This window comes from Alternaria postmessia (assembly GCF_024291825.1).
Source record: "Alternaria postmessia strain BMP 2775 chromosome Unknown scaffold_100, whole genome shotgun sequence".
Classification (NCBI taxonomy): Eukaryota; Fungi; Ascomycota; class Dothideomycetes; order Pleosporales; family Pleosporaceae; genus Alternaria; species Alternaria postmessia.
The window spans coordinates 1-14,570 of NW_026260173.1; the positions used below are offsets into that span (position 1 = coordinate 1).

The 14,570-nt window shown below is 53.3% G+C and overlaps 4 protein-coding genes across 4 annotated transcripts; 1 reads left to right on the forward strand and 3 right to left on the reverse strand.

Annotated features, from left to right (window-relative positions):
- Window positions 1-397: 397 nt before the first annotated feature.
- Window positions 398-1,408, reverse strand: J4E82_009757 (uncharacterized protein; the record flags this gene model as incomplete). Its single annotated transcript, XM_051735979.1, has 1 exon — window positions 398-1,408. One exon carries the CDS (start codon window positions 1,406-1,408, stop codon window positions 398-400), a length of 1,011 nt encoding a protein of 336 aa, XP_051584223.1.
- A 350-nt stretch (window positions 1,409-1,758) lies between these two features.
- J4E82_009758 (uncharacterized protein) lies at window positions 1,759-4,767 on the reverse strand (the record flags this gene model as incomplete). Its single annotated transcript, XM_051735980.1, has 2 exons — window positions 1,759-2,406; window positions 2,452-4,767. The coding sequence occupies 2 exons, from the start codon at window positions 4,765-4,767 to the stop codon at window positions 1,759-1,761; spliced, it is 2,964 nt and encodes a 987-aa protein (XP_051584224.1).
- Window positions 4,768-8,938: 4,171 nt separating this feature from the next.
- J4E82_009759 (uncharacterized protein) lies at window positions 8,939-10,897 on the forward strand (the record flags this gene model as incomplete). The annotated part of the gene is made up of 5 exons (XM_051735981.1): window positions 8,939-8,981; window positions 9,085-9,207; window positions 9,267-9,378; window positions 9,429-9,633; window positions 9,680-10,897. 5 exons carry the CDS (start codon window positions 8,939-8,941, stop codon window positions 10,895-10,897), a joined length of 1,701 nt encoding a protein of 566 aa, XP_051584225.1.
- A 1,141-nt stretch (window positions 10,898-12,038) lies between these two features.
- J4E82_009760 (uncharacterized protein) lies at window positions 12,039-13,331 on the reverse strand (the record flags this gene model as incomplete). Its single annotated transcript, XM_051735982.1, has 3 exons — window positions 12,039-12,085; window positions 12,118-12,741; window positions 12,851-13,331. 3 exons carry the CDS (start codon window positions 13,329-13,331, stop codon window positions 12,039-12,041), a joined length of 1,152 nt encoding a protein of 383 aa, XP_051584226.1.
- Between the last annotated feature and the right edge of the window lie 1,239 nt (window positions 13,332-14,570).

The window sequence follows — 14,570 nt, forward strand, 5'->3', positions numbered from 1 at the left end:
CTGCCAATCAGCTCGCGAGAACTGCGATGAAGTCCGTCATTCTCGCGAGCTGATTGGCAGGTTGCGGCACACCAGGATTTGCGCTACGAAGGGATGCACGTTAGCAGGCTCGCGATATCTACAGCCGAGGATCTTCGGTTGCGATTGCGTCTTCACTCTGACAGATCCGTCGGGCCGATTATACCCAGATGTACATTAACGTTCCGGGTCAGCCTGGGGTAGCGCTGACGAGCTTATTGGGACAGCGCGTCTGAGTAATCTATGAGTGTCGGTTTCGCATTCTGCGTCTTGAACCGAATGCGATACTTGTAATTGCGACATCTACAGTACATATACTCAAAACACAACCATATTCCAATCCCAACACCCCAAACACTACCACCATCTCCCAGGATAATCACAACTTCCCCTTCGCCTTCTTCTTTGTCGGCCTCAGAATACTCTGCTGACTCATACATGCCACCGCCTTGCCCTCCTCGTCCCATATCCATGCTTCGCCAAAACTACGTCCTTGATCCGCAACCGGCGCCCTCAACTCCCTGAGCAACCACCCATTTACATCCACCTCGTTCGCAAATATTCTCAATGAGAAATCCAAACTAGACACTGCACTTACGTCGTCAAACCAGCGATGGTTGAACGACAGCGGTAAGAACGCAATAGCGGTGTCGATGAGGAAAGTCAGTGCGGTGATGTGATCGATAGGCTTGGGTAGGACTTCCTTGCTGCGGATCCAATCTGCAGTTGTACGCGAGGAGGGAGGGAGGTCGTCTTGTGTATGCGGGAGCTCTTTTGCGATGCCGTAGAGGTTCTGCGCGAAGATGGCATTGGGGCAGAGACGTTGGTCGTAGAGGTGGTTCAGCAGATTGAAGCCTACTGCGTGCGCATCTAGCATCTTCTGCGGCATCTTCCCCTCTGCGACAAGACCGGAATACGCAACCGATGGTGTGGGGCAATCCTTCCAGTTTGGATAGCTGCTCAAGGGAGCTTGGGAGTATGATAACAGGGACGAAGTCTCTGCGACCATAAAGTCCGTCGTTGCAAGAAGGCATACTCTTTTCTCTCCTTCTTTTCCTTCCTTTCCGGCATCGGTCGTCTGGCTCACTTCTACTTGTCGTGTCGCAAACGTCCTTGTTTGCCTTACTACCCGCACACTGGCCCGCAGAGGCCGGTCCGTGTATGCTGGTCCTAGGTAGTTTCCTTGCATAGAGTAGAGATGGTAGCCTTCCGGTACTGTGAGAGACGCCGCTTTGCATGCCACGGCGATTGCGTAGCCGCCATACGCGATATCCAGCGGATTGCCCATCTTCTGAGGTAGGTTGATCATTTCGTACTCATCCTTCCCAACCTCTTTCAACGCTAGTTGTTCCATGAAGGGCTTTTGTTTGGGAATGGATTGTTCGGCCATGTTGAGTTGTGGTCAGATGAAAAGAGACCGGAGTATTATGCGCTGAGCGAAAAGGTCAAATCCAGCTTTGGGCGTTCAAGGATGATGACGAAACGGTAGAATGTCAAGGAGAGTGCTTGCGATAAAGGCAGACGTGTTACGGCCGATGCTGTTGAAAGGCGTGCCACTAGCGTGCAGCACTAACGCCAACCTCGGTAGGATTCAATAGATGCTCAGATACGCGATATTTGACCCGAATCAAGGTATTGTTGCGAGCGTGTAACATACCAAGTAGTAAACAAACCGAAGATGTGAACATAGTCTGGAAGATTGAAACGAGTCGTAATGATATAGGAACAAACTAAACTACATCACCATATTCTCTTAGCGACCATCGCATATCGACTAACGTGTCCAAAGCTTGTCCCCTTCTCCCTCTCTTCCTGCTCCTTTTTCCTACCCTTCTCGTCTCTCTCCCTCAACCGCTTCAGCGTTTCGGGATCATCATCGTAGATTACCTTCCTCTTCTCCTCGTCCACATCAACAACGCCCCAGCCCCCGATCCTCTTACCCCCAGTCTCAACGCTCATCTTCTCTCGCTCCTGCATACCGTGATAGCGCTTGCGACTGATGGACAGCAGCAGCATACCAAGGATAAGTTTGAAAGCAAGGAAGATAAAGTAGCCAACGAGGAAGACGATGAGCATGGTCGAGCCGGCGATCAGATCATCGAGGGTATAGGAGAGGGGATGATACCAGGGTTGGGAGGGAACACCAGCGCCAAAGGAAGAACGACCCAGAGCGCGGCGGAAGACATGGTCAATATGGGCGAGAGCTGCGGTCGTGGTGGGGGAGGAGGCGGGGTCCGAAGAGAGTGATGTCGATGTTGTGTGGAGGGGAGGCGGCATATGCATGGCAATGAACATGTGGTAGGTCTGAATAGCAGCACGGATGAAGAGGCAGGACAGTGGTATGACTGGCAAACCCAGGCGTCGTGTCAAGTCTGCATCAGCAAAGGCCTGTGGGTGTTAGCGAGAAAGTGTAGAAAGAATAAGGCAGCTTACGTTGGAATAGTAGTCCTTGGCTAGAACGTCAAAAAACTTGCTATACACCTCCGGTTTGTACTGGTTGAACTTGGTGATGTACGCATGTTTCAGCCAGTCAACAAACATCTCGCTGCCCAACACTAGTAGGAACGGATTGAGTACCTGAGCGATGTATTTGGGGAAGATGGTAAAGCTCATGGGTATGATACTCGAGGCCTTGAATGGAGTCGTGGACGCGTTTGCGGATCCAGTGAACATGGCCGTCCACGACGTATCGCTGCTTTGAATACTGAGGCCGCCAACTTCAACGACATTGCGCATTGCAATAATGAGAAGCATGAGCCAGAGCTGGAAGCGTTCTACAATGTCTGCACAGGTGATCTGGAAAAGGTTCTCTTTTTCAAACTTCTTGAACACTGTGCCCTTGATTTCCACAAATTGATTGGACATGAGCAGTGTCAGTAGTGCGTTTGAGTAGGAGTTGACAGCCACGTTTAGAGTGATGACCTGGTAGAACAGCGCTGTAGCATGGGCAACAGTGTATACAAGTGCGAGGGCAAACATTCCGAGTGGCCGGAGAACCTTGCTTCTACCGTCGGGATTGCGATCCAGAGTCTCACGAGAAAAGAGACACTCCAACACATCCTGACCAACAGCCGAGAGCAGGCGGTCACATACCTCGAGAACGTTGTAGATGACATAGAGCTTGATCGCTGACTGGCCACGAATGCCATGGTACATGCGACTGGCATCGAACCGCATCAAGACAAAGCAGCTTGCAATGACTAGGAGACCTTTCAGTATGTCTGCCTTATGACTTGGTTGCAGCGTTGATGGCGTAGACTTGGTGCGCCGATGACGAAATCGAGAGTTACGAGGCCGGCGCGCTCTGAGCTCATTCATGTCTGGAAACTTGAAGGTTGTCGACACGTGCGGACTCTGCCTGGCCGTAGCACTAACTGGAGGAACGGTCGAGGACGACGTTTTACGCGACATTGACGGAGCCACCTCGTCGGCGGGCGTTGGTAGAGGCGTGGGGACGTCGGTCTGCTTCCTGCGCTGCCAAAAGCGAGGAAGGCCATCATAGACAAAAGCCCAGAGATCACGGAATTCTTTGACAATGACGGAGCCCCACCATTTGACCAAGATGAGGACGGCAAGCAGGAAGCGGAGGGGGAGGATCGTCAGAACGTGCATCCATGCATCGAGACAAGCCAGAGCGCCAAAACCCAATATGCCCTCAATTTTCAGCGGTATCCTCAGGAAGTTGAGCAACCGCTCGTACTTGATCTCGGATGATTCATAAGGGAAGTCTGTCGTCGCTGGACGGTATATGTACAGCGGAGAGGGGCGGCTTGCAGAAAGTTCTAGCGAGAGAAAAGTAGGCATCGACATTGGCGGCAGCGGGAGAGCAATTGGCGTCGGCGAAACCTGCTCACGCATCTCGCGCGTCTCTTTGTGTCGGTCGTGGCCCTTTGATGTGCCATCTCTGTGGTCCAGACTCAATGGCGGAGGAACATGTCTGCCGTGTCTCCGGTCCTCTGTCTCTTGCGTCTGCGTATGTGTGCGTGACCGCGACCTGGATGACGTCCTCCGTGTGAGCGAGGGCGTAGTGATGGATCGTGAGCTGAGGACAGGCCGGCCGTTTCGCAATTCAGTTGCAGATGTTTTGATAAGGACAACCTCCTTCTCCCGTGGTGCATCTCGCCCTCCCGAGCCCTTCCCTTTCCTAGTCTCGCCATTCAGCTCCACTGGTCGCTCCAGTACCACGCCCAAGAGCTTATTCTTGCCCTGTCCGTCCGCATCTTCCAGCGGTGTGACGTCTTCTAGTTCGTCCTCAAGAATCGGAGTCGCTGCTCGCACTGGGATGCTCGCAGGTTCACTCGTAAGCTCTTGAATCTGGCGGGGACTGAGCTTGAGAATCTTCTCGTGCTCCGACACGCTGCTCCTTCTCCGAGCATCTCCAGGCCGCTTGATAGGCCGTATCTTCTCGCTTGTGTCTGAGAGGATAGCTTCTTCGTGCACGCTCGGCCTCCTGCTCGTGGTATTCGAACTAATTGCGCTGTTCGCCTCGACCCTGGAGCCATTCGTCATGTTGTGCAGCGGTTCCTCGCTCCTGGCTTCATTGTTGCGGCGGGCACCCGGAAGTGCCAGATCGTCCGGTTCGGGCGTTGAGGTTGGCGTAGGCAGCTGGCCCGTGGTATGCGATTCAGCGTATGTCCGTGTATCTGCCCCGTTCATGACGTGCGGAGCTGGGGTTGCTGGTTGAGTGCATCGTGTGTTGCTCGACGTCGTGCTGGGTAGGGTAGTCGCAACGTGTTGAAGCTTGGGCATAGGGCTTAGTGCCTGCCGAACCGAGGAACCAGACCCTAGGCCACCAACGTTGCATCGCTACAATGGTACACTCGAGTGAAGACCGTTATAGGTACCACATTGCACTCCGCACATAGCTAACAATGCGCAACGTCGCCGGCGACCCTGCAGCAGCCGCTTGGCACCGTCAATAGCCGTGCATACTTAGACCGCAATACAGCGGCCCAGCATTATGGGAGGCACACTTCAGCGCGATTGCCTCTTTTGGCCAGAACAGGAAAAATATCTCTGTTCTGGCTGATTTCGGAAAGAGCCGCCTAGATCTACCCCAGCTTGACCAATCGTCCTCACATTGCCCGTGAATCTAGTATATGCGGCCTTCCAAGGTTGCCCTGGTCTCCGGTTGCTTCCATCTTCCTACATTCACAACGATATCATACTGATCCATTACTAAGAGAATCGCTTTTCGCGCGCCAATCCAGCATCCCGAGCTGACTATGATGCACCCCACGGCGTGAAGCAGTTCAACCACGGATAATATTGAGAATGAATTGTCATCATTCAATGTATATCCTGGTAGGACCAGGATCTCACGCACCCATTCTTTTGACGTCGAGGCACAGAAGTCGCGTATACTTGCCTGACTGATGGGACTCAGAACCTAGATTCTTAGAGTTCTACTAGTCTACAAACATCCAGACATAGAGGTTGTATCGACAAAAGCCAACTGCACAGAGCATCATGCAAGCAGTGCATCGGGTAATCCATCACGTGTCTAGACATCCTGTGGGCTTGTTCTACAAGAAGATCATTGCTGTCTGGATAAACAATTCCGAGGCTTGGGAGCTGATCGACGAGCTGCTTGGGCATCCATGCAACTTCCTTTTGTTCCCAGGCGTCATACCACGATAGTACTATAGTTCCGCAAAAGCAAACTTCACGCTTGCGTGACGACGCACCCGACGCCATGGCTGCTTAGCGTTGGCCCTGCACACCGCTGTGCGAGACACCACGTGGTATCTCAGTCGTATAGAACGACAGCCGCATGTGCCGCAGGAAGGCCGCCTCTCTCTGAACGGGCGGGCTACAGATCTTACTACACTTTCAACGAGCGAGGTCAGATCCATGCGTCTGCGCGTACCCATACCGATGCTGTATTTTTGGTGTGAAAATACGAGCTTCGGGTAGTACCGCGTAAGCGGACAGGGATATCGCTGTATGCATGATCTGTAGGAGCTCGAGGATAAAGTCGATAGCGTCCTGATTGAGTTAGAAGAACACCTGGTACTACCATATCAGGCTGTCTTCCTTCTGTCGTATATATGTACATGGGATCGATGCCTGTATTGGTCGTCGGGAACAGTGCCGAGTTCCGCACTAAGATCCACACTGAGAGGGACTGACCTGTAGATGTGTAGTCTTCGCTTCGATGCCGGATCTGCCGAATGTCCACCGGAGTTGAAGATACTTGCGAAGCACATCTACCAGCTCTTTTGCCTGTGATACAGTAATCAGCGTGGGACTTCCTTGTGCTAAACAATGCAGACTATTGTGGTACAAATCCTATCCGCTCGCCCCGAGCTCGTGTTTGCTAGGATGATCATAGCTTACGTGCATGAAGTGCAGGTTGTTTATCCAACCAACTTAGGAGCTGTGAGAGGGTTTTCGTGAGGCTTTTCAGCCATATTAAGCCAGCGTAATCGACTTCCTATTCTGATCCAGCGTAGAACTTAATGCTCTTCTCCGCAACATGACGCCGAGGGTTTGCAGGCCACGTTTCGCGGAACGTTCTTTGAATGCCGCAGTCTTTCACGCGAGGTCCGTGCCTATGAGGTTGATCCCGAAGGCGCTAATTGGAGGCAAAAGCACCGCTCGCACATTGAGCTGAGCTGGATGCATGGAAACAAGTGTTTCAGGTCTGGTAGGTAGTTCTGAGGTGCATGATAGCGCCAGTAGAGTGCCGGAGCTTACGAATGGGACTACATCTCATAGCCAGTGGCTTGTTCGTATCGAAGCACCAGTTGCATACAAGCATACAAATCCAGCCAATCAGGACCCAAGGGGCTGTCGACGCCAGTCTGCTGCAGATTGATGCGATCTCATGTTAAGCGAGGATCGCAGGAGTAGCCCATCTGTCTTAGTGATGTCGATATGTCTAGTAGACGGTTCTTCCGCGGGATCGCATGTCTGCAAGGCTGGAACCCAGGAGAGTGGACAACATCGATCGATACCCGTCAGGCACCACTGTACTGGAGAAACACTGGTCTTGTTCTCGCGGGAGCAAGACCAGCAACAAGGACCTGGGAACGGATAAGCTCTGGTTGGATGCCAACGCATAGGGGCTGCATTGCATCAGGAGTTGCTGTGCCACATGCGCGCAGGAGGGCGCAAAGGGTTGCCCCAGCATTGAGGACCCGACACGAGGCGTCAGGCTTCAGGAGGAGATGAGCTACAACCGTAGCCGGCGGCAGACTTGATTAGGAGATGGCACTACGAGGCTGAACAAGTCCACATGGCTGCAGGCGACACGCAGTAGTCGCGTGGAATGGTGTCCACACTGCTGCAGGTCGGAGGAAGCGGCAGTCTTCTAGAACGCGAGCTCTTTAGCCTGGTGTGGGCTCAGCCGAAACTCTGTACTACACGCCCACGTACAGAGACATGCAACGACTGCAGCGGCGCGCATCCGCGAAAGAGTCTTGCTTGTGCCTGCTGTGCTGAGCTGTCGTGCAACAGTTGTCAACGGGGGTTGAGCGATCGGGCCGGAGCGGTTGTAAGCAGGGATGCATGCATGCCGACTCAGAATTTCCCGAGAGAGCCACGGTGTAGTCGTGGTGGTGTCTTGGGGAACGAGAGTTGGCCAAGCAGGAGGAGTAGTTGGCAATTAGTGACAGGGGGTGGTGGACTAGTGCAGGTCCCTGGAGGAGGCACGGAAGGATCGGCCAAGACCATTACGTCTGGCATAAGAGGAGTGAAGGTTTGCCTAGCCAAGATGGCCCCGGGAATACAATGTGCGCGCCAACCGTCGAGGTCGGCGTTGTGAGCATTGGCACTGCAGCGGCCATGTGCGCTACTGGGTTGAGCGAGCGACTTGTTCTCTTGAATTCTCGTCAAAAGGCCGCGAAGGATGCCAAAGCAATTCCGCTTGACGTGGCTCTCAGCGCCGGCCTGAGTACCCGCAGCTGGTTTGCTGCAGAGGTGGTCGCCCGTCGCACGGTTCTACGTTGTTAGTAGAAGAAAGCGGGTCTTGGGGAGAAGAAACTAATGGAGGAAAGCCCAATCGGCGCCGGCTCCGGGAGCGATGCTTGGTCTTATCAACGACGATGAAGGGTTTGGAGAAAGGCCAAAATCGGCGAGACAGGTGTATGCTGCCAGCCTCGACATGTGGTGGTTGCAGGAGGAAATTATAACGACTCCCGAGCTAAGCCAGTGCTATGATTGCGCGGCGTCGGGCCTGTGGTTGAAGATGTGTTTCACGACGAGTCCGAGCTTAGTGCAGATCAGACGGGAGCAGGACGACGTCTCGCTGAACCCCGGAAACCTTGGGGCTCTGACGGCTCAGATAGAGTGCGCCGTCCCGTGACGAGGTTTGGTGGGTAGGTAGGCTGCACATGGGATTCGTGGTGCATGGGGCTTGCCGGGCAGTCTCACCTGGCAAGCTAGACGTCTCTAGATGCACACAATGGCGTCGTGGTCAACTATAACCATGGCTCGGTTTGAGTAGGGTGCGGCCAGGCCTCGTGGGCGGGCGTTGTACTGTGGCTGACCATGACTAGGGGAGCATCAACGCTTGCCTCGTAGCAGCTTCGGTCGTCTTTGATGGCCCAGTCGTGGTGCAGGGATGCGACTCAAAACGTGTAACCCATGCATTTCCTAGCCACTAGTCCTGCCGACACTAATCTTCCTTGGGCCACGCCTGCGAAACGTGCCTCTTCAATCCTGTCGGGCCCTCCTTTCAACTCTGCTTTACTTCTATCTCACGTCTGCTGCCAGTTGCTTCTGCCTTAATAATCCCCGACTACCCGCCCGCCCTCGCCTGCCATCCAGACCACGCCCGCCCGCAACCACAACGCCGTCCCCACCGCCGTCCCCACCACCAGGCCGCCGAAGCACCCCCGGCCACGTCCATCCTTCGCCTGATGCATTACTAGACACGCATTTCCATTCCTCAGGCAGTCTGCCATTGTAGCCTCCCATGGGTCAGAGCAACGGCAAGCCCGTCGTCTTCACCGACCAAGGTGCGTTTCCACAAAAGCGTCTTCGGGCATCAGAGCCTTGAAGCATCAGAGCCTTGAACGTGCAAGAAGAGGGTAGCGAACACCGTCACTAACTCCCCAGCAGTAAACCTCAACCACTTCCGACTGCTGCGAGTTGTTGGCAAGGGCGCATTCGGCAAGGTGCGCATCGTCGAGCGGAAAGACACGGGCCTCACTTTTGCGCTCAAGTACATCCGGAAAGATGAAGGTGTGTGCACAATGTGCGACTGCATGCTAGCAGGGACCGATGCTGACGTTGTGCAACAGTGGTACGCTCCGAGAGTGTTCGCAACATCATTCGAGAGCGGCGCATGCTCGAGCACTTGAACCACCCCTTCCTCTGCAACTTGCGCTACAGTTTCCAAGATATCGAATATCTGTATGTCTTCCGCCTTGTCGACAGCCTGGACACGAAGCTGACAGTCCCAGATACATTGTGGTCGACTTAATGAACGGCGGCGATCTACGCTTCCACATCTCGCGAAAGACGTTTACTGAAGAAGCAGTGCGCTTCTGGATAGCCCAGCTGGGTTGCGCCGTGCGCTACATCCACCAGCAGGGCATTGTGCACAGGGACATCAAGCCAGACAACGTGCTGTTGGATTCCGAGGGCCATGTCCATCTGGCAGACTTTGTACGCTCTATCCCACCCACATCCCAACTGTCACTAACATTGCCAGAACGTCGCCTCCGACTTCACGCCCCACAAGCCGCTGACGAGCAAGTCTGGCACGCTCGCCTACCTGGCTCCCGAAGTGTACGAAGGCAAAGGATACTCGTGCGAAGTCGACTGGTGGTCACTGGGTGTGCTCTTCTACGAGTGCATCTACAACAAGCGACCCTTTGAGGCCAGCAGCCACGACTCGCTCGCCGCCAAGATCTCCAAGGGAGAGCCCACGTATCCTGTTACCAGCCCGCCTGTGTCGATGCCCTGTCTGCATGCCATCAGCTCGTTGCTGGAGAAGGACCGGAAGAAGCGCATAGGCGCCATTGGCTTCGAGTCCTTTACAGACAACCCCTTCTTCCGTCCCCTTGACTTCGTCGCGCTGGAGCGGAAGGAGATCCCACCCGTCTTTATCCCGTCGAGCGACAAGACCAACTTTGACGCGACCTACGATCTAGAGGAGTTGTTATTGGAAGAGGCACCACTTGAGGCGAGAGCGCGCAGACAGAAGCCCAGAGAAGCGCTCAAGGACGATGCGACCGAGCAGGAGATACGGGCAGAGGAGCTCCACAGGATGATTGAGACTTTGTTTGAGCCTTTCAATTACACAACCGCTGCAGACCAGCGGCCTCCGGCTGCTGTAGCAGTGGCAGATCCCCAAGACTCGGTCGGCGGCTCAAGAGCGAGCAATACAAGCCAGCCGGACAACGCTCCCACATCTGCAGCAGGGCAGCAGGTAGACCCATGGGGGCGCCCAGTCGCGCCGACCAACAAGTCCCAGGACGGCGATCTCCATCCTACCCGCTCCGCTACTACCGCCCGATCAACGCAATCGCCCAACGGCAGCCCTCCGCTTGCCACGAACATTCTGAACCAGACCGCCAACACTGGCTCACCCACATCGCAGCGTGGCGAGCATGTTGATTATTTCCCCCATGACGGCTCCGAGATTCCGACGCCCTCTTTCTCCCGCCCCATAAATAACCGCCAGCGCGGATCGCAGCGCAGCATCAGCACAACCGGAGGCGTACAGGTAGTTCTCAATGAGCATGGCTCCTGGACCGAGATGGCTAACCAGAGTTCCGCCCTTGTACAGAAAGATGCCCACGCCGAGAAACCGTCTGGCATGCTCGGCTTCCTCAGTCGCAAAAAGGGTCGGGACAGGAGCCCCAAGGCCAAGGAGCGCGGTGTGCTGGGCAAAGAGGGCGCCAGAGTCATCATCAGCAACACTTGAAAACCTCATTTTCGCCATCTTTCACGCCCCTTGACAACGCCTCCACCAACGAGTTCCCTTCAGTAGATGTTTTCCCCGGTTCAGGTCCATTTCTCCTGCGTGGCGTTTCTGGCGTGTTGGGCTCTTCACGCCGCCCCTCTGGACTTTGCGACGCTTGAAATGTCGTCGCTTCTCCTCATCAATCGCATCAAATTTGCATGTTCCACCACCCTCGGAAGGTGTGCGAGACGGGCGTTGTCGGTTACGTTGTTTATTTCTTACTCAAAGAGTGTTGGGATTACTGGGCAGAGAGCTTGCTCCGCCAGCAGCAACATATTAGGGAAACATAGAATGAGGGGGAGAAGAAGAAGACCAGGCGACTTCCTGAGAGGAGGACGAGGAAGCTGCGCCATTGTACATTTGTATGTGTGGATATAGGAATGTTCGGACGCGAACGCATGAGCATGCATGCCTGTTTGCGCGAGTTCACGAGTACGGACTACGTGGGGAGATGAGGGTTTTTGGTAATTGTTCGAAACGTTAAATACCCATCTTTTTCACTCTTGAAACGCCCTTTCTACTCTACAGCTCGTTCCTTGCCTTTCCCGCGCCCTCGGCTGACTGCTGCCGCCGCCCTCGTTTCACAGCTTCTAACGTGTCTAGTGAAATTGTCCTTCCGCTTCCACTCCTTATTCGGCGTTGGACAGCCGGGGACAGTGCACCAAGAACGCTTGAGAGACCGGAAAAACTCGGCATGCACTGTATGCTCATGGCGCTCTAAATCTGCTCTTACACCAAACGGTCGTGCGCAGATGTCGCATACGTAGCGGAGATTGTGTATGCGGTTGTAGTGTTTCCTTTGAAGACTCTGTTAGTATATGTTTGATGGTAGTATGATAGACTGATTGGGTGTAAAAAAGGTTTGCATCACATATGCAGGCTGCTGGGAAGTCTTGCGAGATGGGAAGATACATACTTCTGGCGGCCTGCAGTGCTAAACAGTTGACCACAGGTTTGGCATTCCAGGTTGTTCTCTTGGGGACTCCATGAGCTGGCAGGTGATTCTGTTGCCATTGATGGTGTAGTGATAGCTGATCCTGGCGATGTAGTATGTGTCGCATTTGTAGCCGTAGACGCGAAACTCAACTTGGTCTTCGCAGAATCAGGCGTGGACTTGCTTGACTGTGGGCTTGATGTGGTTTTCGAATTCTGTGGGGATGATGACTTGGGCATTAACGTACGTTGCTTCTGACGCCGTCTTTGGTTTAAGTTACTGTCTCTACCCTTGCTCTGGTCATTATCCCGTTCAGCTTTTCCGTTATCAGTCTCCAAGGGATGTAGATCGAGGACTGCTACTCTCCTGCGGGGCGCTAAATTGGAAACAAGTGGTGGAGAAAAAGCACGACTTGGACCAGCTGCTCGAGGAGTTGGTGAGAAGGTAGAGATTGCATCTACTTCCATTTTGTCGTGCTCAGGCGTGCCCTCTGTTTCGTCAATTTGCCTTTGAATTTCCAAATCCAGCTGATTCTTCGTGTCTCTCAGCGGCCATGCATTCGCTCTCTGTCCTACGTCGATGGACGTCCTGTTCCAGTTCGGCGTTGGCTCTCGCATATGCAATTCATCGGCATTTGTAGACGTCTCTGTGGAATGCATCTCCATATCTGATGTTCCTGATCTAAGAGGAAGCGGGATGAGACTGTGTACCCGCTGCCTCTCGGAGTCCGGGAGATATATCGTTTGATCTGGGTGCTCGCCTGGTCTGTCAGATAGACCGGCACGAGATGGATAGTAAACAGGGTTTAAGTTAAGTTCGACTTCAAACGGATCGACATAATCTTGTATGGGCTGTTGGATACTCAATGCCCCTGGGTTGTTATTGCTTCCAACACTGGTGTGAACAGGAGGGATGTTTGACGATTGAACTAGAGAAATATTGTTAGCGAAAGCTTGAGAATAGCCAGTGTCAAAGCTCACTTTGCCCGATTGGTAGATGTTCTTGCTCAATTCTCTCATTACAATCGACAAACTGCTCTGGCTCACTATATCTACCCAGTTCTGTGAAGTCGGATTTCTCTGCTGATGCGAGCTCGTGTGGCCGCCGTAGCAATTCTGGATATCTTGGTAATGTAGCAGTAGCACCGGCTTCGACTGGTGTCACGTTCCCATCCAGCTCTGGTGTTATTCTTGGTGCGTTTTGTTCGTATCTGTGCTTCTGTCGACCACATGTCGTGTCAAGCTCCGAGGGCTCCTCCACACCACCTGAAAGCCTCCTTACCGCCCTCCTCCTCCTCCAGATGAAAAACCATCCTGCTCCAATAACGATAACGAAGCATATAATTGAGACACTGATACCAATCAAGAGAGCGGGATTGTTGGTCGCAGATGAGGCTCGTTTGTTACGGGAAGGCGCAGTATGCAATATTGTGGAGCGGACAGCGAAGGCGATGGGGGCCATGTTGACTGTAAGGGTATGGTGGTAGTAGAAGAGTTATTTTGGGCGAGCGAAAAGCAAGAGATGCTACTATTATGGGATGTACGGGTGACTGCGAGGCTGAGTGAGGCATACTCATGCTGACAGATTGGAGCCAATCACATGTGCAGATGGCGGAAAGTCGAGGGACTCTGTCTTGTGCATCATGCAAATGCACTTCTCCCTCTTGAAATCAGGAAAGATGCTCTACATCCTCTCTCTCATTGGCACAAAGCGAGAGATATGATGCATGCATGTCGCCGCTGTGAAAGGTTGCCCTATGATACAATTCCGGAGACGCATAGTTTCTCCGTGAAGTCCTGCGAAGGGCAACCAGCGCGATGCGTGTATGCTTCGACCTGGCTATCGTAGAGTATTGAGCCATCCATTGGTTCGAATGAGAGTCCTCCAAAAGCACCCGGTCTGCCTCACATTGCCACATCTGGATCATGTTCCCGGGTCTGGCTCGGCATTTTCGAGTGTCTGTGGTTACCCTCGCGCTTTTCCATGCCTGCATCATGTAGTGACTTCGCTTTGACAATAGTCCTCTCGCAACGATTGACATGTCTACTGAAGTTATCTTTTCGGGCGTACGTCTTTTGTGGATCCGAGCAGCCAATGTTCGGGCATTGGAACACTTTTGTAGGAAAGTCATGAAGATCACCTCGATGGACACTGTTTTCGTGACGTCGAAGGTCCGCACGGAGCCCAAATCGTGAATTACATATTCCGCACGAATATCGGAGGTTGTGTTTACGATTCTGATGGGTTCTACAAAAGTTTGGGTGAGCAAAGAGGCTTGAAGACTGAGTATCGTTTATGGTTGAAGGCTACATACCTTCTCAGGCCTGGTGTTCGAAACTTGAGGTGGCAAATAGAACACGGATACACCGGATCAGTATCTGCTTCGATCGATTTGGAAGGAAATATAGTGACTTTTGATACTGATGGATTACCGGTCGGCGAGGTGCGTGAAGATGCCTGCAGGGATAAGGTCCTTGTGCTACTGCTCGCCTCTGTGAAAGACCTCGGTGACGACACAACCGTGACACCAGTGTCAGAATTGCCTGGATATAGCTCCGACGATTTGATTGGGGTAGTGTTGATTATTTCGACCGTCCCAAGCCCACTCTGACATGGACTCTTGCTTTCGTAGGTCGTAGGGACTTCTGACGTTATGACAGGCAGAATATTGTCCATTGGTAGATCTGATCTACTAGACTT